This window comes from Corticium candelabrum, chromosome 7 (assembly GCF_963422355.1).
Source record: "Corticium candelabrum chromosome 7, ooCorCand1.1, whole genome shotgun sequence".
NCBI classification, from domain to species: Eukaryota; Metazoa; Porifera; class Homoscleromorpha; order Homosclerophorida; family Plakinidae; genus Corticium; species Corticium candelabrum.
In genome coordinates, this window is record NC_085091.1 from 6825448 (window position 1) to 6849143 (window position 23696).

Consider the following 23696-nt stretch of genomic DNA (forward strand, 5'->3'; position numbering starts at 1 on the left):
TTATTGGGACGTCTCTTTCCTGTTCTTGACTAGTTTCCATAAGATGTAGAAGTTTTGCTTTGTTCGTTTTTGTCAATGATCCATCTGGAGAAGCCAGTGACCAAGGCAGAGGACCTAGAGAGTATTGCAATACCTCTCGCATTTCAAGCTTGCGATGTTGAGCTAAAACAATCAATCTTGCAAAAAGACTTCTGTCGGCTTTAAGAACGATATTTCCAGCCTTTCCTTTAACTGATCGTTTGCTAGTCATATCTGAATAGGTTTTTAAGCGCAAAGATCGAAGCGGCTCATAAAATCCTATCTTATTATTGACTAAACGCAAAGTAACAAAATATATCAATGCTGCCATTCCTTTCGCTTCTGCTTGCAACAGGTCTTTTTCAGCATCAATACTAGCAGCAACACCTGATGCTAGATTTACGAGACTATCGATGCATTCATCAAACGGATTACCCCAACTTCTTAACATTTCAGTCAGACTCTTTACGTCATCTTCATCTTTTCTTATCCTGGTTGACTGTAATTCTTTGTATAGGGATTCAGTTTTGTTTAGTCCCGCTGCTTCCTGACAGCATTGTGTGATTGCAGCTCTGTCATGCGCTGTAACTAGCCACCGCTGTACTGCGCCTGAGCGAAGACTAAATTATGCCTCCACTTGTCTTCGTGTGTCTGTTCACAGTTTGCTCAATAGTTTGATCGACAGCTACTTGCGCAAATCCAGCGTCACAATTTCTCTGCACTGTAAAGTCACCATTTAGCAAATGCTCATATACGTTGGAATATTCCTTTGGCAAAACTTGCATTTGTGCCCAATAAACTGAAAGATACCGACTATAGTTGGTGTGATCGTAAGCAAACATCCAAGGCAACATATCTCGAATGCATGCCAAGTGCAGTAGCCAGTTTCCCTCTCTAATCGAACGAATGAAACGCATCAGTAGCTGAACCATACTAATGTATGACGACCAAAACCTAGCTAATGGGCTAGTCAAAGAGGAACAAAACGTTTCATATAAATCAAATATGTCACGGTAAGCTGATGAATTAATAAGTTCTTTACTACACTCCTTTAGCTCTATTATTTGATCTTCTATACCATTGCAAATAATTGTACGTAGGTAGCAGAGCATTTCTTTAACCGTTGAGATGATCTTAGGCAAATTCAGACTGACGCTCTCTTGACCACTCTGGTACATCTCTTCGAACTGCTGCCAACGCATCCGCTTCATGGTTTCACAAACTAGTTTGTGAAGGCGTATTGCTCGATTGTAGTGTTTTCCACCAAGAACAGAGTTTGCACTCTCTGGTTCTAAAACTCGCGACTCCACTAGTAGGTCTCTCAGTCCGGCATCCCCAAACCTTTCGCCTAAAACTGCAAGAAAATTTGAAGCGATGTGGAATCCGCCTATTCTTAAAACAATACCTTCCATTTCTTGTCGTCGATTCCACAATATTTCCGTCGCTTTGGCATATATTGCCTGATCAAGAACTACAACAACATCATTCTGACCTAGAGCTCTAACTGTTTTCAAAGAACGTTTTAAAAGAGTGTAAACTGTGTCTAAACGTGTTGGTGAAGCACCGATCATCGGACAGTAACCGACTTCCGTCATTGCTGGTACTGTGTCAAAACAGAGTAAGCAATTAAATGCGGACCACGACGGAAAACTTGATTGATATCCAATACAGTGACATTACTATCACAACCTAAACGAGCTAGAATCCACAAAAAGTCTTTCCTTTTTGCTTCAATATGAATAGGGTCCGGAACTTGACTCTGAAGAGCGTCACAAACAAATGGCATGAGAGGAGGACTGGGACTCTGTCAAGAAATGTACTCCAGAGGTTCTGTGTTTGTCACTGTTAGTGAACGCTGGTGTCGTTTACGATAGGCCAATGATGGTCTTTTGGCTTGTGGTAACGGTCCACATAGTTGTCGTTGCAAGATTATTCCATTTGTGCAGTGAGTGGTTCCCATGCCAGACAGTGTTTCTTCCAAAATGTCATTATTGTCCCAACAGAAACTGATTGTTTGTCCAAAACGAACAATGTCTGAAGAAATGAATACTTTACTACTGTCGGCCTGCAGTCGTTGTTCAGCTATTGCCTTATCGATCTCTTGCATTTGACTATTCGACAAACCGTGGTCAAATCGATTGAGTAACGACACAATCTGCACGTTACCGGTTAGGTTTCGAACAGTCATCGGCAAATAGACGTGCTTCGGTGTTTTCACTCTACCATAAGTAGCACAATGAATTAGGTCTTCAGCAATAGAGATGACAAAGCGTTCTGCTCTTTGAGACGTGATTCTTACTCTGTTTCTGCTAGAAATAGCTTCATTAGAGCCATCGTCCCCGTTTACTACCCACGCTAGAAAGTTAAACAAGTTGGGTGGAATGTTTGGTGGCTTCCTAAATTTGTTGGAACTTGGAGGACATTGCATACGATTTGTTAAACTTAAAATTTGACTACGCAAGTGCATTGCCGCGTGAAAAAGACTGCGGCCCATATCTTCTATATCATCATTAGATGATTGTACAAATGCAATGTCGTCAGTGGAATTACTATGATCCTCTTCAGGAGACGTTTCTCGAGAAAATTTGCTACCTTCCAATCGTAGGTCACTAAAAGCCTCTGCTACAGCTCCCGCTGGCAAACAAAAATCATAAAGCAAATCACTTTGCTGTCTGTCAGACAAACTCCAGAACGTTAACCTGTTACCAAACTGGGACAATACAGCTCTCTTTATTTTATCATTACGATATAACGACTTCTCAGTATCAGCTACAACTCCACTTTGGGTTTGTTCCATTAATTCTAAACGACGTTGCCTCAAAAAACTTAACTGCAGGATTCTTTTCTCTTGAAAGTTGGCTATTTCGGTTTCACGCAGTACGGTTTCCATAACATTAACATCAGAGTATGGTGCAACAGGGGACTCATTTCTTGCCTCTATGAAACGCTTTAGATTTTGCTTGTGCGTGTACGTCGAGTAACAAGAACGATGATATCTCACCTCAATTGCTATGAGGTCCTGATGTTCAATAGCTAGAAGAAGTCTTTCATCACTACGAATTCGAGCTGCTTCCAATAGAGTAGCACTAGCTTGCTCTGTCAAGCACAAGCTAAGTGATTCGTTTAGGTGTTTGTCTTTATACTTCTTTTTTGTTGTTTGACAAAATATACAGGCTGTTAGATCAGTGGCTTGAAAACTTGTGCGACTGCGCATGCGCCTAGCACTTGCAATGTTGTCTTCGTCGTCGCAGGTAGTATTAGATGAAGTGGCTGTGCTACCACTGACATATCTGGTTGGCGTTTCTCCACAATCAGGCTGCTTTCTCTTTTCTCCGTGACGCTGAAGTCTTACCAGAAAGGTCTTGTTAGTGTACGTCTGGTAGCAGCGTCTGTGGTATCCACCACGAGGGCCGCTTTGGAAATGAGGAGCAAGCGCCTCATAAATTTGGTCACGCCGTTGTTCTGCTGCTTCGTGAAGAGCTTTCCAGCTTTTGACAGTAAATTGTGTCACGTCCCCGTGCGCGTCCTCGTGACAATGGCATAAACACTGGTTGTACCAGTCTACTTCACTTTCCTGCTGTTTAAGATCACCCTCAGTACTCATTGTACGAGTTCAGAACGAAAACGAACAACTAACGGAAGCTAAAACCTCTGAAGACAACAGATTCCGGCAATGCTGAAGCGTGTTACCCCGGTAACGCTGGGGGCGTGCACTAATATCAATATCGCCGTTTGTGTGCCAATCCGACCATCTTTCAGAATGACAACAAGTGCGGTTTGGCTTATAGTTATGTGATTTAACTATTAGAATAGAGAAACAATTGTTGTGCGGCAGTGGGGACTACCTTCAATTTCTAGGCGTTGTATCTGACTTGGCCCACGGACTAAATCCACGACCCTCGATTTATTTCGTCGTCATAAATCTGGATTTATTTTTTCCACACACCGGGCACGTCGATCTCAGCACTATTCTACCGTAATTTTCTATTACTATAATAGAATATTACTCCCACCATTTGGAAGCCTCGATTTTGTGCATGGTCTTTGCCACCTTTGAGAGTCGACACGTAGCGCCACCAAATGATATCGTTGTGCTTCTTGCCCATACCTTTCGTAGAAGCCTTTTTCTTTGATCTGGTCCGTCGTACATATAGTAGCATTTGCTGCATAGAGCGATGAATCGTGGTCCTTCAAACAATAGTTTGAATAGGCCAGACGTGTGGTTGCTCTATCTTTTCCAGGCCAGCAGTTCTTGGCGATGACTCCTAAAGTCCTGCACCAGTTCTAGTCGCACAGCTTTGTCTAAGCTCTTGGTAGATAGAGCCATGTACATACTGTCGGTGTCCATCTAGATTAACTCAAATTCGCGACGATCCGCGTACTTGTCGAGGAAGTCGTAATAGAACTCGAGCATCCTTAAATTGGCGAGTTGGTACACCGCTATGCTTACTTGGAAGAAACGTCTGATCGTGAGTTGAGGTTTTCGCGAATGGAGCTTGACGTAACCTGTTTCCTTGTACCCCGAGGCGTCGGACCAGGCGCTTCTCATTGCTCGATCGACGACATTTTTGTCTTTGGTGTAGGTGGCGTTGGTCTGACGCTCCATTGCCTCGTTAAGTTCATCTTAGACACTGTTATCAAACACTGTGAACACTTCTTAGAACCTACAAATAGAGCCTTTTCTTTGTCCACATCTCCGGTGCGTTTCTCCTCGGAGACCTGTCTCACAAACTACTCCAATATCTTCTTGGCGTTGCATTTGATCGTGCGATATACGGTGGTAACCTCTAGACAGTGTTCGATGTACCATCGGAGCATCGGAACATTCAGGAGGATGTGATTTACAGACATGGTACCAAGTTGCATTTTTGTTTGGACGCGTTTGCGACCTGTGCGTTGTGAATAGTCCAACATGTCTTGAGTAGCGTCGACTTCGTCCACCTCTCGATTGAGGAATAGGGGACACATCTCTGGAAATTTATCGCGAAGATGTGGTGGGACTCTAATATCGACCTCAGCGAAACCAAACCATTTCCGAGTAGTTTGCTAATGAATGGTTTTACATCGCGTTGGGGTTTTTTGTAGTGTTGGACTTGTCTTGTTGAGCAGGGCATGTCCTCTCCCATCGTTCAAAGGTAAAAGGCATTGTAGCACCCTAGCTTCGAAGTAGCATATCCCATATCCCTCAGTAGACATAGGTTGTCAGTCCACAAGTCCAGAGCAACGAGGCCCTTCTTCTGGCGCAGCCAGTAAGGTAGAGCTCCTGTACCCATTAGAGCCTCTCGTGTCTGGATGGATGGACAGTTGGACTTGGATAAATCGTACAAAGACACACTTGGTGTTGGCACGAGCTTTGTTGTCTTGGTGCGTCGGACATCTTCTTGTTTCGATATCCAGTAGTGGGCTTGTTGTAGACGATTCATTTTAGTGCTAAAGGACACATCTTTGCTAAATAGCATCACTTTACCATCTTCCAGGTGTCGAATTCGATAGGTGTAAGAGTGTCTTAGATAGAATTACGTCTGAGCGTGAGGTGTCAACTTCTCTATCATTCTTTCTGTAAGACTACCGTCCACACCACGGAAGGATTTGAAGGTCAACGCTATACGGCCTTTGGTCAGTTGTTCTCGTTACCATCTAGCTCGTTCAAGATGACGGCACCTTTCTTTGCGATGTGTGATGCTAGGCGTATGTGTTCTATTTTTTGCGGTACGTCCTTCTATGACAGATAAGCGGTATCGGGATTTTGCATATCTTGACTAACGTTTTGGGCTTGCACTAAGGTATCGACGACTTCGTAATATTTTTGCAATTTGACTTGAACTGCGTAGGGTTGTCGACGACTTCGCATAGTGCCGAATATCGCCAGGTTTGACAGGCGCGTTGAATTTGTCATAGGTACCATCTCCAAGTCTCAAATTTGCTTAGGAGATGATTTGTCTAATTTTGCTTTGCGTAAACAAGAGACTCTCTCGAGCCTGATGGTTTTTGCCTGCTTTCGCAGATCTTTGATTGTTGTAGAACAACGGGTTTGGAGGGCGACCCTCCGATCGCATTGAGTTGCTGAGTCATATTACACACATACTATGGTAGATTGTTTATCTAATAGGGCACAATTTCTTAGAACACCAATAGCACTCTAATAGGCAATTCACACTACAAAAATTCTGTGGAGTATATACTAGAGATATCGATGTTATTTGTCTTATAGGGCGCAACTCTTCACATAGGGTACGAAGTGGGTGTACGACCGAATGGGTTGTACGAGTTCCAGTAGTACATCTGGGTATTAAATGATATCACCTGACTCTTCCCACATTTCGGTTTTAGGTTTGCAAAGCTTTCCCGAAGCTTGTCTTGCTCAAGTACATATAGAAAGTGATGAGTACAACGAAGTCGAGCTGTTTTTTTACAAGACTATGGGACGATTCTTATTCAAAATCATTGCAGTTGAGCGAGTTCAGAGTGGCCGTCTCTGGTTCAATTATCAACTTGCAAAAGAAAGAATGAAAATAAAGAACGAAGATGAAGAAGTCAACGAGAAACTCTTGTTTCACGGCACAAGGCAAACAGAACCTTCGCAAATTTACAAAAGCTGCAACGGATTTGATGTAGTCTACGCTCGTCAAGGATTGTGGGGTAAAGCAATCTATTTTGCTGAAAATGCTTTATATTCAAAGGACTACTCTTATATAATACCGCACTCTTACAACTGCAGACAGATGTTTCTAGCAAAGGTCTTAACTGGTGTTTGTTGCGACAATGCTCCGACGGATGTGGATCGAAGACGAACGAAGCCCGAGGTTGATGGCAAAATGTATGATTCGTTAAGTGGCATGGCAAATGGGTCAAGAGTTTATGCCGTATTCGACAACTTGCATTCATACCCGTACTATTTGATTACATACTCTTCTACTGTACCTGGTCTTTGAAACTCACCGAGACAGCGAGCTAAACCAGTGTTTTTACGTGAAATATTTGTGCAGTATTTGTAGTGCTTTTGCATTTGCTAAATTTCTAATGCAAAGATTTCTGTGTGTGAAGCTGATGCCTATATGAATGATTTTAGATTTAAAGTTTGATTTCTTTATTAACATCTAATATTATTGATCAGGGTGTTTAGTTAATTAATTAATGAAATATGACGACACTGTCTGTTTGTAACATCAATCATAAACAAATGCATTTAATTCTTGTAATAATAAGTAATTTTAAGCACCTTTTAAGCCACGTATTTGAACCACGTGTGCCTACTTCAGTCTGCCTTGAGCAACTGTGAGTGCAACATCCGTTAACACACACTGGTAACCGTGACTCTTTTTGTTATAACTCTCTTGCTTTCCGTGCTGGAAGCAAGGTTTATGCGCGTTTGACGGCACAAATCAGCCCAAGTAGAAAGATATTCGACGGATTCGTTCGACCATGCCTACGTACGCATTAATCATTGATGGATTAACGTTGCCACAGGTCGTAACTCTAAACATTTCGTGTCAAGCAGAAAACGTGCTAGCCTATACCCTGCACGGTTAGAGCCTTAATTTGCAGGCCGTGTGGACAGTAGTCTCTTTCAGAATTCTCCTAGGGTTAACTACAGTAAGCTGTACTCAGCTGGAACTTGAGAAGTCTGACTAGTTACGTTCTACCTGTCAGATTCGCTTGTGGGCGTTCCTTTAACACACGCTAACTTTCTACATCGAACAGATTTGTGGTCGCTACTTACCGAAAACGGCTGAATAACTTAAGATAAATCATTTTTAACGACTCATCATGTCTCATACAGACAATAAAGAAAGAAGTCGTGGAACCACTGATGTTTCAGGTGCCGTCCACATTTACACGTCAATTCACAACAATTCACACCAATCATTGTTTATAGCAGCACAGAAAGTTCAAACAAAGAAAACAAGGTTTAAAGAAGACCACATAATATGCCTATAGAAGTGGCTTTAACGCACGTTAAATTACATTGGTCGTCGCGCATGCTCAGTTAATGCAGGCAACGTTTTAGCTAAAGAACTGTTTGACAGACTGTTCGAGTTAGAGCTGTATACATCATGACTAGATAAATACTGAGCATTGTGTTTGCAACTTTGCTGCTCGAAAAATTGCAGCACGTCTAATTAGATGAGAAAATAACGTAATGTGGTTTGAGTTAGTAATTTGATCAACAGCAGATCAGAACGTTACCTCGCCGTTACAAAAACTTTTGCTGTTACTTTTAGAGTACGTCGACTCTTGAGTTCTCTGTCGCCAATCTACGTCGTAATCGTCACGCCTACAGGCACTTCCCCTCGAGTTATTTTTGGTTGATATTAATACGCCAACCAGGAAAAGACAAGAGTAATACTAAAATTGTTTCTTTACGTGGTACTCTGCGTGGTCGCCATTATGTCTGCAATATTCTGGGCCGCAAAGTTTTGCTCCTTAGCAGTAGGAAGGGTTCGAGTCGAGGCCACGGCTTTGCTGATCTCGTCACGTGAAGACGTCCAAGACGACGCGAGCTCGATTCTAGACGTCGACGAATTTCCTGCGACCGAAGGCCACTATATTTACATAGAAAATTTGGTCATCAAGGGATTGACGGACTTGCAGTGTCGGGAGGAGAAGGAATACAAACTTGTGTCTATTTTTGGACCGGCAAGGCAGGAAAGTCGTTTCTGCTCAATCAACCATGAGGATCACGACTCTTTGCAGAGCAAGACGAAATTATGTCACCCGGGACGCAAGGAATAAACTTAGAATTTCCTTTTTACATTGACGATCTACCGCTAGGCAAACGCTCGAGGAGATCGTAGTCCGAGTCACGTGATTTCCTGGTTGTCTTTGTTGATACGGAAGGTCTCGGGAAGGATCGCGGTGTGGCTTATGATGCTCGAGTGGTGGCGTCGCTTGTCAGTCTGAGCCGAGTGGCCATTTTCAACTGGCTCGGAGGCGTCCAGAAGGATGCCATCATTCAACAGCTTGGGTTACTTCTTAGGAAATTTACGGCAATGATGCGGAATGAAGAGAGGCAACACGGACGTCTTGGTTACCTTCATGTTGTTCTAAGAGACATCAATGTGACGTCAGCGGAAGATCACGTGGTGCTGGGTGAACGGTTTCTTCTGCCTGAGTTGGAAGACGACGACTGCGCAGCGCAGGAGAGAAATCGTATATACAAAGAATAATCAACCAGTTGTTTAGTGGAGTCAACGTTTGGTGTATGACCAGACCGAGGGAGCAGAGAGGCGACGTCCTGGATGGAAAGTCGGATGTTTTCAAAAGACAAGTTGACAAACTTCGAGCAGCAATAGTAATGCAATTGTCGCAGAAATCTGAGCCCATCTCTTGCGGAGAAGTTGGCGAGATGCTGTCTCGGTGTCTGAGAGATTCTTCTCTCTCTCCTCAATCTTCATCTCCTTGGTCTGCCCATCAGAAAGTGGCGGCTAAAGACGCAATCATTACGTTTCAAGATCACCTTCTAGAATTCTCTCGGAATCTCAGAGACAGATTTCCGATAACAGAGTTGCAATTGAAGGAAGAGTTTTCATCAGAAGCTGAGAGGCTGAGCGTCTTACTAAATGATTCGATTTCTATGATTGCTGACGACGACTTCACGACGTCAGTAAACGAAACAGCCGTTAAGCTTTTGGAGAGTCAACAGCATCAAGCTCTTTCGAGCAATCGCACGTTTTCGATGGAGTAGATTCAGAGCGAGCTGTTGGAAGCTAAAGATCGAGTAGTTTGTTGAGTGTCTGAACAGTTCCAGACGGGCAGCTCCCACGTTGACCTTGACGACAGTGTTGCATCAGAAGAAGATCTCATCACACAGAATTGTTCGTGGATTGAGAACAAAACACATCCCGAGTGAGAACGGAACTAGAGAAATTCGGTACGACTTGTATAAACGAGTTCCATTCCACAATCACAAAGACATCAGAAGGTAATATCTGTGCAAGGCGTTTTTTGTATATATCTGAGTACTCACACGCAATTGTTTAGATTTACTGCAGCAGAAAGACTCCGAAGCGGTCGCTCAGCGTCAAGCAGCAGTAGAGAGAGCTAGAATGTTGTCGCAAGAGAGAGAAGAAAATCAAATTAAACTAAAACTAGAGGAGCAAAAGTGGGTTGATAAGTACAAGAAGCCAAAAAATGAGAAGCAATAGTGGCAGGCTTGGTATACCGAGCAGGTGGAAAAAATATAGAACACAAACGTTTACTTAGTGAGCTGAAAGAGGAACTGGCCATATCCGAGAACAAGGTAATTGTTCTCACAAGAGAGAAAGAATGCTGAGTTAGAGTCTCAACTTGACCATGCAGCTCAAGAAATCGAGCGTCTTACGCAACTTTGTGAAGGCGATTAAAGAGAACTTCAGGCTTTTATGAAGAACCTAGAACGTCTTCAAGAAGAAAAGGACAGTCTCAATGAAACCTGCAATAGACTAAAGGAAATGCTCGTTGCGAAGGAACAGCGTGCTGAAGCCGACATAGCATATTTGGAACTGCGTTTCAAAAACGAGCAGGAAATGAATAGGGTAAGTGAAGAAAAGTTACAACGACACATTAGAACTCTTCATGAAATGCGTGATGGGGACAAAAGGTCATTGAACGAAAAGATCAGAGTAAATAAAATAAATCTTTTAGAATCGAACCGTAAATGTAGAACACTTGAAGCGTCACTGGAACGAGAGAAAAATGAGAGAAAAGCTGATTTAGAAACACAATGTATGGAAGTCAGAGACTTAAAGCAAGATCATGCACAAGACAAACGTCAGATGTTGTCTGAGATGGAGGCAAAGAAACAAGAATTGGCAAGATTACAGAAGAGTATGGAATACTTATATGATGAATCCCGTATGCAAAAAGGTGTAAACGACGGACTGCTGAGACAAACTCAAGAGTAGGAGATTAAAATCGTTACCATAAAGGGACAGCTGAGTAGTAAGATATCAATGTCTAAAGACACGTCCGTTTTCGTTATTATTAAATGACTATTTATATATTAGAGAGTCACATGGCCTGTTGGCAGTGGCAAGACGACCGTCAACAATTGCAAAGTTACAATGACTTTACGGCAGTTCAATTGGAAACGGTTTACACAGAACGAACGGGAACAGTCATACTTTCCGTCGGCCAAAATTGGCATTACGAATTTGATCTGCGAGTAATCGCCAATTTGACACAAACGAATCTAGGCATAGGCAAAGTGAGAGAAATGAAGAGAGAAGAGCTGTCTCTTACAGGTGTGTGTGTGCGTGTCTGTGTGTGTGTGTGCGCGCGCGCGCGTGTGTGCGTGTGTGCGTTTGCGTGCGTGAGTGTGTGCATGTACGTATATACATAAATTTCTGATAATAATATAATATATATACATATATATGTCTAATGTTACTTCAAATATACTACCTAGACTACCCGGATTCTTAGAAAACACAAAGCGACGATTTTCATCTCTCTCCAGTCGTCATAAACACCGACGAGTACCGACATATAGAAGAACGGTTCGAAGCAAGCATGACAAGCCACAAAGTCAGACGAATCGAGCAAATTCAACGTTGCTATCTCTAACACGAGTACCAAATCGCAAGAGAAAGAACGAAAATTAAGAATAAAAGCGAAGTCAACGAGAAGCTACTCTTTCACGGCACAAGACCGAAAAATCCGTCGCATATTTACAAAAGTACTAACGAATTTGATGTCCAGTACGCTCGTCACGGCAAGTGGGGCAAAACGATCGAGAAGGCGTCGTATTCACACACCTACTCGTATGCTATGGAAGCCAATGACAACTGCAGACAAATGTCTAGAGCGACCGTTTTGACGGGCGCTTGTTTCGACGACGCACTGACGAATTGGTTGCGAACGCGGCCCAACTTCCGAAGCGATCGTGTTGAAAACGCTCAGGAAAATGGGATGTGTGTCAATATAAGTATGATTCGTTGAGTGGAGTGACGGCTTGATCGAGAATTTACGTCTTATTTGATAAATTGCATACGTATCCATCGTATTTGATTACATACTCTTCGATAGCTGTTTGAGGTGGAAATCAATGTGACATGCGGCTATGCACGCGCTTGTACTACCAGAGAGTAGTTATATCTACATCTATATATATAAAGGAGAGGTGTCTGTCTGTCTGTCTGTCTGTCTGTGTGCCCGTAAGTACGAGCGTCTCTCGAAGACGGCGAGTCCGATCTCGGCCGAATTTTGCTCGCGCACGCCGAATTCATTCAGGTCGAAAGTCAGACCGCGGTCGTCTTCCTGACTTCTCCCACGACGACGCCGTTTCCCGCCGATCGCGCTCGCTTCCGCTCGCGCGCGAATATCTCCGGAACAGCGCATCGTGTCTCCACCGAATTTAGACTGCCCGTTCCCGACGTCGGACGGTACGCGCCGAGCGTGTCGTCTATTGCCGGCGACGTCGGGAAAAGGAAGATATTCTTGCTGATATCCGGTGTAGTAGGAAATCCGTCCCGGCAGAAAATCTGTCCCGGCCGAGACGGATTTCCTAGGAAATTGGTCTCGGAGCTAGGAAATCCGTCACGCCCTGCATGTTCTAGGAAATCGGTATCGGGCGGGACAGATTTCCTAGGAAATCGGTCTCGGAGCTAGGAAACGCAGCTCACTCTGAATGTTCTAGGAAAACCCAGAACGGCCGGTGTTTCGGTATTGAAAATGCCTCCATGCAGCAGGGAATTTACTAATGGGCCTAAATCATGATATATTTAACCACGTTTCTAGGGAACATAACACAGCATTCCAGGTTTCTCATTTGTACTGCAGCCTCCCACTATACGTATGTATACGTACAGCACAGTTTAAACAAAGTTCTAGGCTCATCATACACACAATGCAAACAGTAATGCACGTTGAACGCAAACACGAACTATATACATGTGTATAGTGTCAGCTAGTGTATGCATGCAGAATTTTTACTTGCAGTTACCACAGGTCCATTTTTTGCTCCTAGTAGGCAATATCGGTCTAGCACATTTCAAATGACACCAATCATCGCATTTCTGGCACTTCACTGTAGCAGCAAATGTCTCGGGCATCAAGCACCAACGACAAAGCTCAATCATGACACCGCGAAGTCTCTTGGGACGATGAGCCGTGGTCTTTGTCATCTGCGGAAAAGGCATCATTTCTTTCTGCTGAAAGCATTTGAGAAGGTGCCGTCTCATCAGTGCCTGGTCGAATTGCAGAGTCGATAAATTGTCTCCAAAAGCAAGATGCACAGCAAATGCATTGGCAAACAGTCCGCAATCCGAACCTCCCCTCTGCTGTTGGACATAGGGCTTTTGAACAAACAAGTTGATGGGATCATTTCCATCATCATCGTCTTCGCTATCATCTTCTACCGCCAGCCTATAAATCAAGGCTAACTGGTGACTGAGAGAAGTACTAAGTTGAAAACCGGCCTCTTTGCTGTCATAAACTGATATATGTTGGCCACAGCAACTAGAAGTTACCCAATGGCTTCGCTCAGGGACGTGATGTATCTGGATGCCCTCATGCTGGACTGGGATAAAACCATTCGTCTGTGCAAGTAACGGTGACTGTAGGCCATCAATGTGTGGAAACTGTTTCTTTAGTATGTTGTGAGCAAGAGAAATATGCTCATCCGTAAGCTCGCGGCCTTGCATGAGAATTTCTCTCATTCGCCTTGAAATAGTGAAACTGTTCTTCTTAGATTCCTAATCAATTCATGGAATACGTAAGTTAAACCTTTCAGAGGGTTTCCCAAAGAGATACTTACTATAGTACGTCTTCGTTTTGTTTGGGGTTGAGTTTGGCCCCTATAATCAAGCTTGCGCTTACGTTTTCCATCTTCTTCTCTGCTATTCTCCTCCTCATTCGCTGTCTGACTGCATTCTTTGTCATCTTCATTTGTCTGTATAAGGCAAATCAAATCATAGAGAAGGATTACAGAATAGAAGATATTTTTCAATGAGCTAACCGCAAGCTGGAAACGTACTCTTTTCTTAGGTTCCAACCGTAATTTACGTCTGTCACATTTGATACTTCTGCTTCCAACAGTGCCCTTGTCAGTTTCATCTGAGATTTCCCTGGATGAAGCTCCCTTGTCAGTTTCATCTGAGATTTCCCTGGATGAAGCTGATGGTTGAGTTGTAGATGGTAATGAACGGGCCTCTATTTCTGTCCTGTTATCCATCACCAATAACCCCTGCAAGGCACAGAAGGTGGAAAATATCCAAACACAGCTATAGTGCTCTATTAGGCATATGAAGTTGGTGTAAAATGGTATATTAACGACATTCATTATTTTTAGATTAATTGACTGTCACTGTAGAAGACCTCTACCTGTCCTTCATTTTGATGTGTCCTTGAAGGTTGCGCATCAGGTTGGAATGCAACTGAAGCATCCACACGTACACATGCAGACGCAGGGGATAGAAGAGGTAAGTCATCCGCGTGCCATTCAATGGCTTCTGCAGCATTTTCATCTTCATTGATCTAATAAACAGAACTTACGCCATGTGTATGCAAAACAATCATGTTCAAATCGCTGCATACGGTATCTTTGCACTCGTCTGAAGTGCCACTACCACATGGCTCGTAGCTCTGCGGTGGATAATACGGTTTGAGACGACTTGCATGAAAGATTTGCTTCAGAACAGCACCATTTCCATTTTTCAGCTTGAAACAGCCTTTCGGAAGACGTTCTGACACCCAGTATGGACCAGTCCACTTCACGTCCAGCTTTCCACCCTTACGGCTGTCATGTTTACTATTTTTTAAAAGAACTTGGTCATTGAGATCGAGAGATAAAGAATATGTATTATGGCGCTTGTCATAGTAAGCTTTCTGGCGTTCCTGGGCTTTGACAATATTTCGTTTTGCAGCTGCTGTATACTGGTGTTTCAGATTGACTAGCAGTTCTACATCATGTTGCATCTCTTCATCAGTCAGGCAATGCATCGTGGTTTCCGCAGTTGAATCTGAGACGTGGTGTGCATGCAGTTGCACATCTAGAGGCATACGAGGATCTCGATTATTAAAAAGAAAGAATGGTGTGAATTTGGTCGAAGCATGAACAGCAGTGCGATAGGAAAATAGAATAGCCTCAATTGTTGAATCCCAGTCTTCATCTGTGCAGTTTGTCATCTGGCAGATTCCATTTTTCAGTGTCTGATTGAAACGCTCAGTCAGTCCGTTTGTTTGAGGGTGGTAGGCAGACGTAATTCTGTGTTTGACTCCTGTCTTTGTCAAAAGTTCATTGCAGATAGCATTGCAAAACTCGCGACCTTGATCGGATATCAACACCTCTGGAAATCCATGTCGTAGAAAGAGTGAGTTAAGGAAGTCAGCAACGTGAATTGCTTCTTTCGATGGAATTGCTTTGGCTTCAGGCCATTTGCTGAAGTAATCGACAGCCACAACAATATACTGATTGCCACTACTAGTGACTTGCAATGGTCCAACCAAGTCAACGCCAATTTGCGACCAGACCTTAGATGGTACAGGTAATGGATGTAACGGTTCTGATGGATGATCAAACTTTCTTTTCACTCTCTGACATATATCACAATGTTGAACCTGAGAAATGAAATGTGCAGAGACAGTATTTTGAAGCACCTTCTGAAAAAATTATGCATGCTTGTTCTCACTAGTTGTTTCACATCAGCTACTATTCCTAGCCAGTAGTACTTCTTTGTCACTCGATCTAGCGTTTTGTCCCTGCCAAGATGATGACCTCCAGTGACATGACATCCTTGGAGAATCTGGATATACAGAGAAGACATAATGTAAACATTTTATTAAGTCAACATGACGAAATTTTGTCATCTGCCCTTGCAGTTTACTAGCAGGGGCGTACCAAAACTGCCAAAGGGTGAGGGCGACCAATTTTGAAATTACTGACTTACACCAACAGACGATTTCCGCAACTTCCAGTTTAGGTATAGACAATTAAATATATTATTTACTTTTATTTATTTGGAGTATATAGAGTCTTTATTACAGGCCAATATTAAAATATACGATAATGTGGATCATATTATAGTTTTTCATGACCAGTTTGTGGCAAAGTCAAAACATAACTTTGGGGACGTACAGTTAGGTCAATTAGATTAATTGGTGGGGACACTGTTTTTCATTAGCTGGATGGTAGCGCACGCTAGTCATGCTTTGTCACGTGCCGCGGTCACCTCCTTTAGCGCGCGTTAGGCCCGAACAATTTAAAAATGATTGCTACACCCCAGTTTAGGGCATGCATGGCTAACTAGAGGTGAAACCCGTAACTCCGAGAAATTAGAGAGTTCACCTGTCTTTTTGTCGTATCGTCTCTGATAACTTGTCTGCGTGTCGATTGTTTCTTGTCTTGGAAGTAGAGAATCCCTTCCTCTAGCTGGAACAGTTTGGATTTCTTACGGACACCACTCTTCTCGCTTTCCGAGAGACCTAGATCACCAACATCGTTAGGAGGATCGGCAATCGCACGGACGTAGAGACGGTGTGACAGCTGTTCTTCGTGAGCCTACCTGTTGGATATGAACCGTTTTCAAGGTAGAAAACGACCCGCTCGTACATTTGCTCTTCCATGGCGCTTCCCGTCATTCAGAATATCAAACAATTGCACATGCGTGTGGGTGAGACACACAATGACATATTTCCTGCGTGGTGACAGATTTCCTAGCGCCTCGGCCGAGACAGATATCCTAAGGAAATGTGTCTCGGCCAAGACTAATTTCCCAGCGTAGTGACAGATTTCCTAGCAAATCTGACTAGCCGAGACAGATATCCTAAGGAAATGTGTCTCGGCCGAGACAGATTTCCCCGAGACGGATTTCCTACTACACCGGGTCTCGAAAAGATACGCACACAGTCGTTTGCCAGTCTGCGACCGTCGAAGAGCTGCCGTGTTTGATGCACCTGTTCCCCGAAACGCCAGCAACGTCTTCGAAGACACGACGTTCAGCGGGACCGTCGAAATGACGACAGTCGCTACGCGTCGTGAAATCGTTAGATACGAAGCTGCCGTGTTTGATGCACCTGTTCCCCGAAACGCCAGCAACGTCTTCGAACAGACGACGTTCAGCGGGACTGTCGAAATGACGAGAGTCGGCATTCGTTATATACGGAGAACGGATTATCCGGGTAAGTATTGCACGTGACTTGCCTGTTCCGGGATTCACGTCGAAATTATAGATGCCAGGTTCGATACACCTGTTCTTCGCAACGGGACTGTCGAAATGGCTTCAACGGGATCAATAATCCAATCAACGGGATTTTTTGAAACTGGACACGTGTCGAATAGATGCCAAGTTCGATACACCTGTTCCTCGCAACGGCAGCAACGTCCAAGTCGAAATGGTTTCACCCAATCGTTAATCCAAAAATCAGCGGGCTCTAGAAACGGCAATTGTACGGGATCTAGCTATGAATGAGAATTCTGTCTGGCTGCTACTATTTAAACGGTAAAAGCACTTACACCACGGCTAATTAGTGACAGTAAACGGTTCTCTAGACAAACTGTACGTGACCTGGCTACACCCCCTCTGCCTGTTCAAGCATAAAACGCATTTTTAGATACTTTCTGCTATAACCTCTACCTACAAAGGCGACCTGTTTTTCTGTCTGTCTGTCTGTCTGTCTGTCTGTCTGTCTGTCTGTCTGTCTGTCTGTCTGTCTGTCTGTCTGTCTGTCTGTCAATGGTATTATATTTTTTATAAATCAGAACTATTACAGGCTAAATCAAATTAAGCAAAGCACGATACACTACATTACAATGACAACTAAAAAGCAAAAAACTGAACACTCTGTCTGTCTCCCGGATAACATGGATGGACATCACAAAGTGCATGGCCACCATAGAAGACGCCTAGCCTGACGCGAGGTAAAGATGTGTACAATCCATGATGACAATGTTGGTAAAGAGGAGTAGACAATATGGGTAGAGGAAGACATCACAACTGTCTGTCTGTCTGTCTGTCTGTCTGTCATTAATGCTATAATCTCTACCTATAAAGGCGACCTGTCTCTTCTCCACTTTCGTGTTATATTGGCTCTATGACAAACGTGTGTGTCAACTGCGGCACTATGAAGTGCAAGGAGAAGCACCTGGCATGTGTTGTCCCCCGGGCGAAGCCGGGTGTTGGAGCTTGTATATCTAATTTCTGAACGCAAGTATATAGTGGTGGATCTAGAGTTTGTGATGCAGCAGATGATACCACGTTTTCTGAACCGGAAGTAGTCAATAAAGAAAGCATGCTAGGTATGTGAGCATGCACAGACTTTTATTCACTAATTTATGGTTCAAAAGTGTTTCATTGCTTTTGTAGCAATAAATTATTAATTCTACGTTTTGTCGTTTTGTTGTTTCGTTGCAACAGTAAAAACTGAAGAGACATAACCGTCTATCTAGTGGCCTAAACATCCAAAGCAAACCTTTCAACAGACATGACAGACTGTGACTATCGTCTCAATTTGTCTTGTAGAAGAGCGATTGAGATATGATCGCGGATGTCCGAGTTTTTGTCTCTCAGATTTTACGTTATGCCGTAGCAACAGTAGGATAAACACTAACATCATCTCGTGTAGTAGCCAGCGGTGATGACTAATAAAGAACGTCTCAGATCTGAGGAAACTACTCGAGATCAGCTGACCGAGATTATGTCCCGTCAGTCATCCTTCGTCTTTGTTGTCTGCGAGTCTTGATGTTGACAAGACAGAAACTACAATTTAGTGAAACAAATTAGTTATGTCATTTAATAAGCCTATCGATAGAGATGACTTGCGTTTCAAACAGAGTTGTAGAAACGAGATGGCAAGCACTGACCGAGATATGATACTTTTTGACAGAGAAATAGTTGCGATGAGTTTTCACCAGCAACGTTACGACGGATGCTGACGTGACCTGCTCTACTTAGTTGCTGTCGAGTAGGACTATGACTCTAGCATAACAGCTGGATCTTGTTGCAGCTACTAGACAGAGAACGAGTTACCAAGATTAGGGATGACCGAGATTTGATCCGAGACTCTATGTATGAGAAATGTAAGTTCGACATTAGAAAGCGCTTTCCGACAGGAAATGCTATAATGAAAGCTGACCGTAGTTACCGCCGTATACGTCGATTCGCACGTAAACCTAGCAATTGTCTAGGGTTTTCCACAAGCTTTCTGTAGATAATTGTCGAACATAGCGAGGCTTCTAATCCGGGTCGTACAACAGAAGGGACGTAGTCCTATAGCCATATAATGAGCTCTGGTCTACATACATACATACATATATACACAAATACATACATACATATATATATATATATATATATATATATATATATATATATATATATATATATATATATATATGTACGGTATAATACAATATTTACGGTACAACCACGAGGTTTGTCCGTCTGCCTTTGCCAGTTTTGTCTTGTCTCTGTCCGTCTGTTGCCGTTGCCCGCTTGTGTGTTTGCATGTTTGTTGGTCTGTTGGTCTGTTTGTTTGTCTGTCCGTCTATCTGTCTTTTGCCCATATGTCTGTATGCTTGTCTGTCTTTTGCTCATTGTCTGTCTGTCTGCCTTTGCTCGTTGGTCAGTCTGTCCGTCCGTTCGTTGGTCTGTCTGTCTGTCCGATCGTTTGTCTGCTTGTCTGTCTGTCTGTCTTTTGCGCATTTGGCTGTTTATATGTGTATTTGTCTGTTGGTTGTTTGTCTGTTTGTTTGTCTGTCTGTTTGTTCGTCTGTTTTTTCACGTTTGTCTGTCGGTCTGTCGGCTTGCTTGTTTGTCTGTTTATTGGTTTTTCCGTCTGTCCGTCTGCATTTTTGCTCGTTTTCCTGTCTTTATCACTTTTTGTTTGTCGGTTAGTTTGTTTGTCTGTCTATCTTTTTGTCTTTTGCTCGTTTGTCTGTCTGCATGTTTACTGGTCTTTTCGTCTTTTTGTTTGTCTGTCAGTCCTTCTGTCTGTCTGTCCGTCTATCTGTCTTTTGCTCATTTGCTTATCTGTTTGTCTGTCTGTCTGTCTGTTTGTCTGTCCTGTCTGTCCGTCTGCCTTTGCCCGTTTTTCTGTCTGTCCGTCTGTTTGTTTGTCTGTGTGTGTAACTGCCCAATCACCCTAGCCGTCTCCAGCCCGTCCACAACCGTCTTCAGATGGACGAGTAGCGCATCATGAGCAAGCTGACGTCGCGGCAGAACGTCGTGCCGTCGCGCACCACTCCGCGTCCGCCGCATCCGAGACACACAGTGACATTGCATCCGCCGAGCGTCATCTTACACCATCCGTTGACCAGCGTGTCGATTTCTGCGACGGTAATCGCGAAGGTGAGGCCGCAAGCGCAGAATATGATACACACGCCGCTGGCGTTCGTCGTGCGCTATCAACCGTCGTCCGTTACAATCCGGGACATCGCCACCAATCCGTGTCTTTGCATCAAATCCGGGTCTCTGCCGACACCGACTATTCTCACCCCCCACGTCGCACCGATCGCCGCCATCTTTCAACGGCACGGGGCAGCCTCCGACGCTGATGAGAGAACACAACGTCAACACGTCGAAGCACCAGGCAAGTCATTGTGCGTACGACGCGGCGGCGCTGCAGGTCGTGCTACGGTACGCGAAGACGGGCGAGGAGAAGGCGGTCGTCGTCATTGCTACTGGTATCGATAGTGAAGTGCAGAGTGCGTTGAGAGTGGCGGGAAATGGAAAGACTTTGGGAACGAAGAAGGGAATGGTTGTGGTCGCTTTGGATGAGTGATGTGGTTTATCTTTGCTGGTCGTGTAGTAGACCTTTTCACAGGGCGTGGCATTAACAACGTCATCGCCTACCGCGCGCCGATCTGGTTCGCTTTTGATGCATTGGCGTTTGTTATCCGCGTGAGTCTAGAGCCAACGCAACAATTTTGCTTTTCGAACTTTAACCGGTGCGTATAGTGATGCATCGAATCAGGTGAGGCCTCATTAGGACTCGGCTCTTGTGTGTTTTGCGTGTTTTGCAGTGATGAAATATCTCTTTCTGATGTCTTTCGTGACTTTACCGCGTGATTTTGAGTGATGATTTAACATTGAGACTTTACAGACGTCAAATGCGGGTACAAACGTGCGTCCGTAGTCTATGAGGCGTGTTCTGTGTGGTACGCACGTACAAAATGGTTTGGTTTGTACCTCCTGAATACTTCCTAGAAAGTGCGGGGTTTAGGTAATGACTGACGTGAAGATGAAGTCTTTAGACAAGTCTGGTGGTACTGAGAGGTAAGAAGAGAATGCTTGATTAATATTTCATCTTGATATAATGTCCTCAGCTGTACATGACTGTCATATAAATTAACCAGTAACTCAGTGTTGCTGTACTGTGTTTTACCTTTTGGAGTTTGTAGTTGCCGTGCCATCATGGTTATTTGTGGTGTTCCTGAATGTACCAATGTATTTGCAAACGGGTAATATTTGAAGTTTCACATGGAAATTTTTGTCACATGGATAAACTATATTGCCATTTGAATGACGTTGACTGGTGGTTGCCAAGAGATACTCTACATTGAAGTCTACCACAGTCATTTAGAGAGACTTTTCTAAAAAAGACCTGTATCATTGATGCAACAGAACTATTTACAGAACGTCATTCAGATAGGGGTTTGCAATCAGCTTCCTTCTCCAGATACAAACACCACCCAGAGGCGTAGGAAGTTTGATGAGATGGGGGGGGGGGCAAAGAGTACAATCAGGTACTGCATTTTAGATATTGTTATATTAGTTGTAAATATTAGGTGGGCCTTGGGCTCGCTGCCCCCCCCCCCCCCGATTCCTACGCCTATGCCACCACACTGTGAAAGCATTGGCTGCAATATCGCCATGTGGTCATGTTATGCTTGTGTCACGACTATTTACAGAATAGATAGGGACTTACCAAGCAGTCTGGTTTCTCAATAAATTTGTGCCGGAGATCAAGTCATGGCAAACAAAAGGTTTGTTATTGCTGACATTCTCATGGACGTTGGGCATCTCTTGTGCTACCTCCTTTTCATAAAGGAGCAGGTCTGTTTACTGAGCAAGTCATTAATTAAATGCCGACAAGTGGCTTCTCTTAGAATCGACATAGAGGGGTGATCAGACGGATGACGAACCATAGCATTTTGCAATGCATAAATAACACTTAGTTCAAGCATGAATCTTTCATATAAGGTATTTACTGTTTGTTCATATCTAACAAATTTGCATCCACCTCTTGTATAGAGAATGTTGCCACGGGTCAGTGTGCATTGCAATTACAACTTCAAACCATATTTCATGTCAACCAGCTTCCTAGATTTAATTCTTGAACGGTAAATTAGTAGTAATTAGTGTCATTGATATCAATTTTAGTTTGTAAAGGTCAATATATATTGGCTCTTGTTATCATTCTGTACTCTTGTGTGTAATGCTCCAGGATACACTACCACTTGCTGTTCAATTTCATTTTCATTGTGTACACCATTTTTAATAGTAATACTCAATTATATTACTACAACATTAATTAATTGTATTAATTAACAGAACTTTATCTACTTGCTACCTAACGTCCTTTCATTCCCTAAACGCCGCACGTTCCAGGAAGTATTCAGGAGGTACAAACCAAACCATTTGGTAAGTGCGTACCACACAGACCACGCATCTTATATTACGTACGCACGTTTGTACCCGCATTAGACGTCTGTCAAGACTCAATGTTACATCATCACTCAAAATGACGCGGTAGAATCACGAAAAAGATTAGAAAGAGGTTGTTCATCACTGCAAAACATGCAAAACACACAAAAGCCGAGTCCTAATAAGGCCTCACCTGATTCGCTGCATCGCTATACGCACCGGTTAAAGTTCGAAAAGAAAAATTGCTGCTTTGGCTCTAGACTCACGCGGTTAACAAACGCCAATGCATCAAAAGCGAACCAGATCGGCGCGCGGTAGGCGATGACGTCGACAGTGCCACGCCCTGTGAAAAGGGCTATTACTGAGAGAATTTGTCGAACACTTGAATTAGACAATTGTTGTGCATGCAGTGATATAAACGTTGCGTTGTGCCTGGGCACGATTATTAATGTGTAAACAACACAGTGCGTGCAGTTGACGGTATGAAGAACAACGAGATGGATATTAAGCAAGTAAATTGCAGTCGCACTCGCAAGCGTCATTTAGCTAGACAGAATCTAGGAAAGACTCGATTAGCTCGATTATATAAACCTTTTAATTAAAACATTTATTGACTGCGCTTTAGTTATCGCAATAACAGCCGCACACTTTATTTTACGGCCTGTTCATGCACGCCGCGCAGCTCTACGGTGGCGCTGCCACGTGGTCGTATCGTGAATATGCCGACGGTGTTGCGAACATGCCGACGGTGCAGCGGCGCGTTGATAGAATCCGCGGTTCTATTCGAGCGGCCTGGCGAAAGTTATACGTCTCCGTAAGCAGACCAATCAGACAATACTTAAACCACCACGTGATTTTCAGGAGGCACAGTACGTACAGTTACATTTTTACTGATATCAATCTTGCAGCTCGTGCACCGCGACATTGGGTGCATCGTGAAAAGAGCAACGCGGCGCCCTTGCCGTTGTGCCGCGGCACCGTCACCGTTAACCTGCGCGGCATGCATCGTGACCTGGCCATCTAAATATAAGACGGCAGAGGAGAAGGCGGTCGTCGGCATTGCGACTTGTGTCGATAGTGAAGTGCAGAGTGCGTTGAGAGTGGCGCAAAAGGGAA

General features: G+C 43.7%; 2 protein-coding genes across 2 annotated transcripts; one reads left to right on the plus strand and one right to left on the minus strand.

Annotated features, from left to right (window-relative positions):
• Positions 1–6076: 6076 nt before the first annotated feature.
• On the plus strand, positions 6077–7066 carry LOC134182653 (probable poly [ADP-ribose] polymerase DDB_G0278045). The gene has a single exon (XM_062650088.1). The coding sequence runs from the start codon at positions 6312–6314 to the stop codon at positions 6948–6950; it is 639 nt and encodes a 212-aa protein (XP_062506072.1). The 5' UTR covers positions 6077–6311; the 3' UTR covers positions 6951–7066.
• A 5445-nt stretch (positions 7067–12511) lies between these two features.
• LOC134182618 (uncharacterized) lies at positions 12512–16782 on the minus strand. Its single transcript, XM_062650050.1, has 8 exons — positions 16500–16782; positions 16283–16419; positions 15627–15740; positions 14533–15555; positions 14320–14472; positions 13955–14182; positions 13754–13888; positions 12512–13691 (listed from the first exon to the last, which is right to left on the minus strand). Exons 1-8 carry the CDS (start codon positions 16573–16575, stop codon positions 12927–12929), a joined length of 2631 nt encoding a protein of 876 aa, XP_062506034.1. The 5' UTR covers positions 16576–16782; the 3' UTR covers positions 12512–12926.
• Positions 16783–23696: the final 6914 nt, after the last annotated feature.

Bases quoted from the DNA above. Each gene is read 5' to 3' on its own strand.
- LOC134182653 (XM_062650088.1), top strand. From the start codon at position 6,312: ATGATATCACCTGACTCTTCCCACATTTCGGTTTTAGGTTTGCAAAGC.
- LOC134182618 (XM_062650050.1), bottom strand. From the start codon at position 16,575: ATGACGGGAAGCGCCATGGAAGAGCAAATGTACGAGCGGGTCGTTTTC. The intron at 13,889-13,954 runs GTTAGCTCATTG...TGCCTTATACAG, and splicing joins GAGTACGTTTCCAGCTTGCG to ACAAATGAAGATGACAAAGA. The intron at 13,692-13,753 runs GTAAGTATCTCT...TGAATTGATTAG, and splicing joins CAAAACGAAGACGTACTATA to GAATCTAAGAAGAACAGTTT.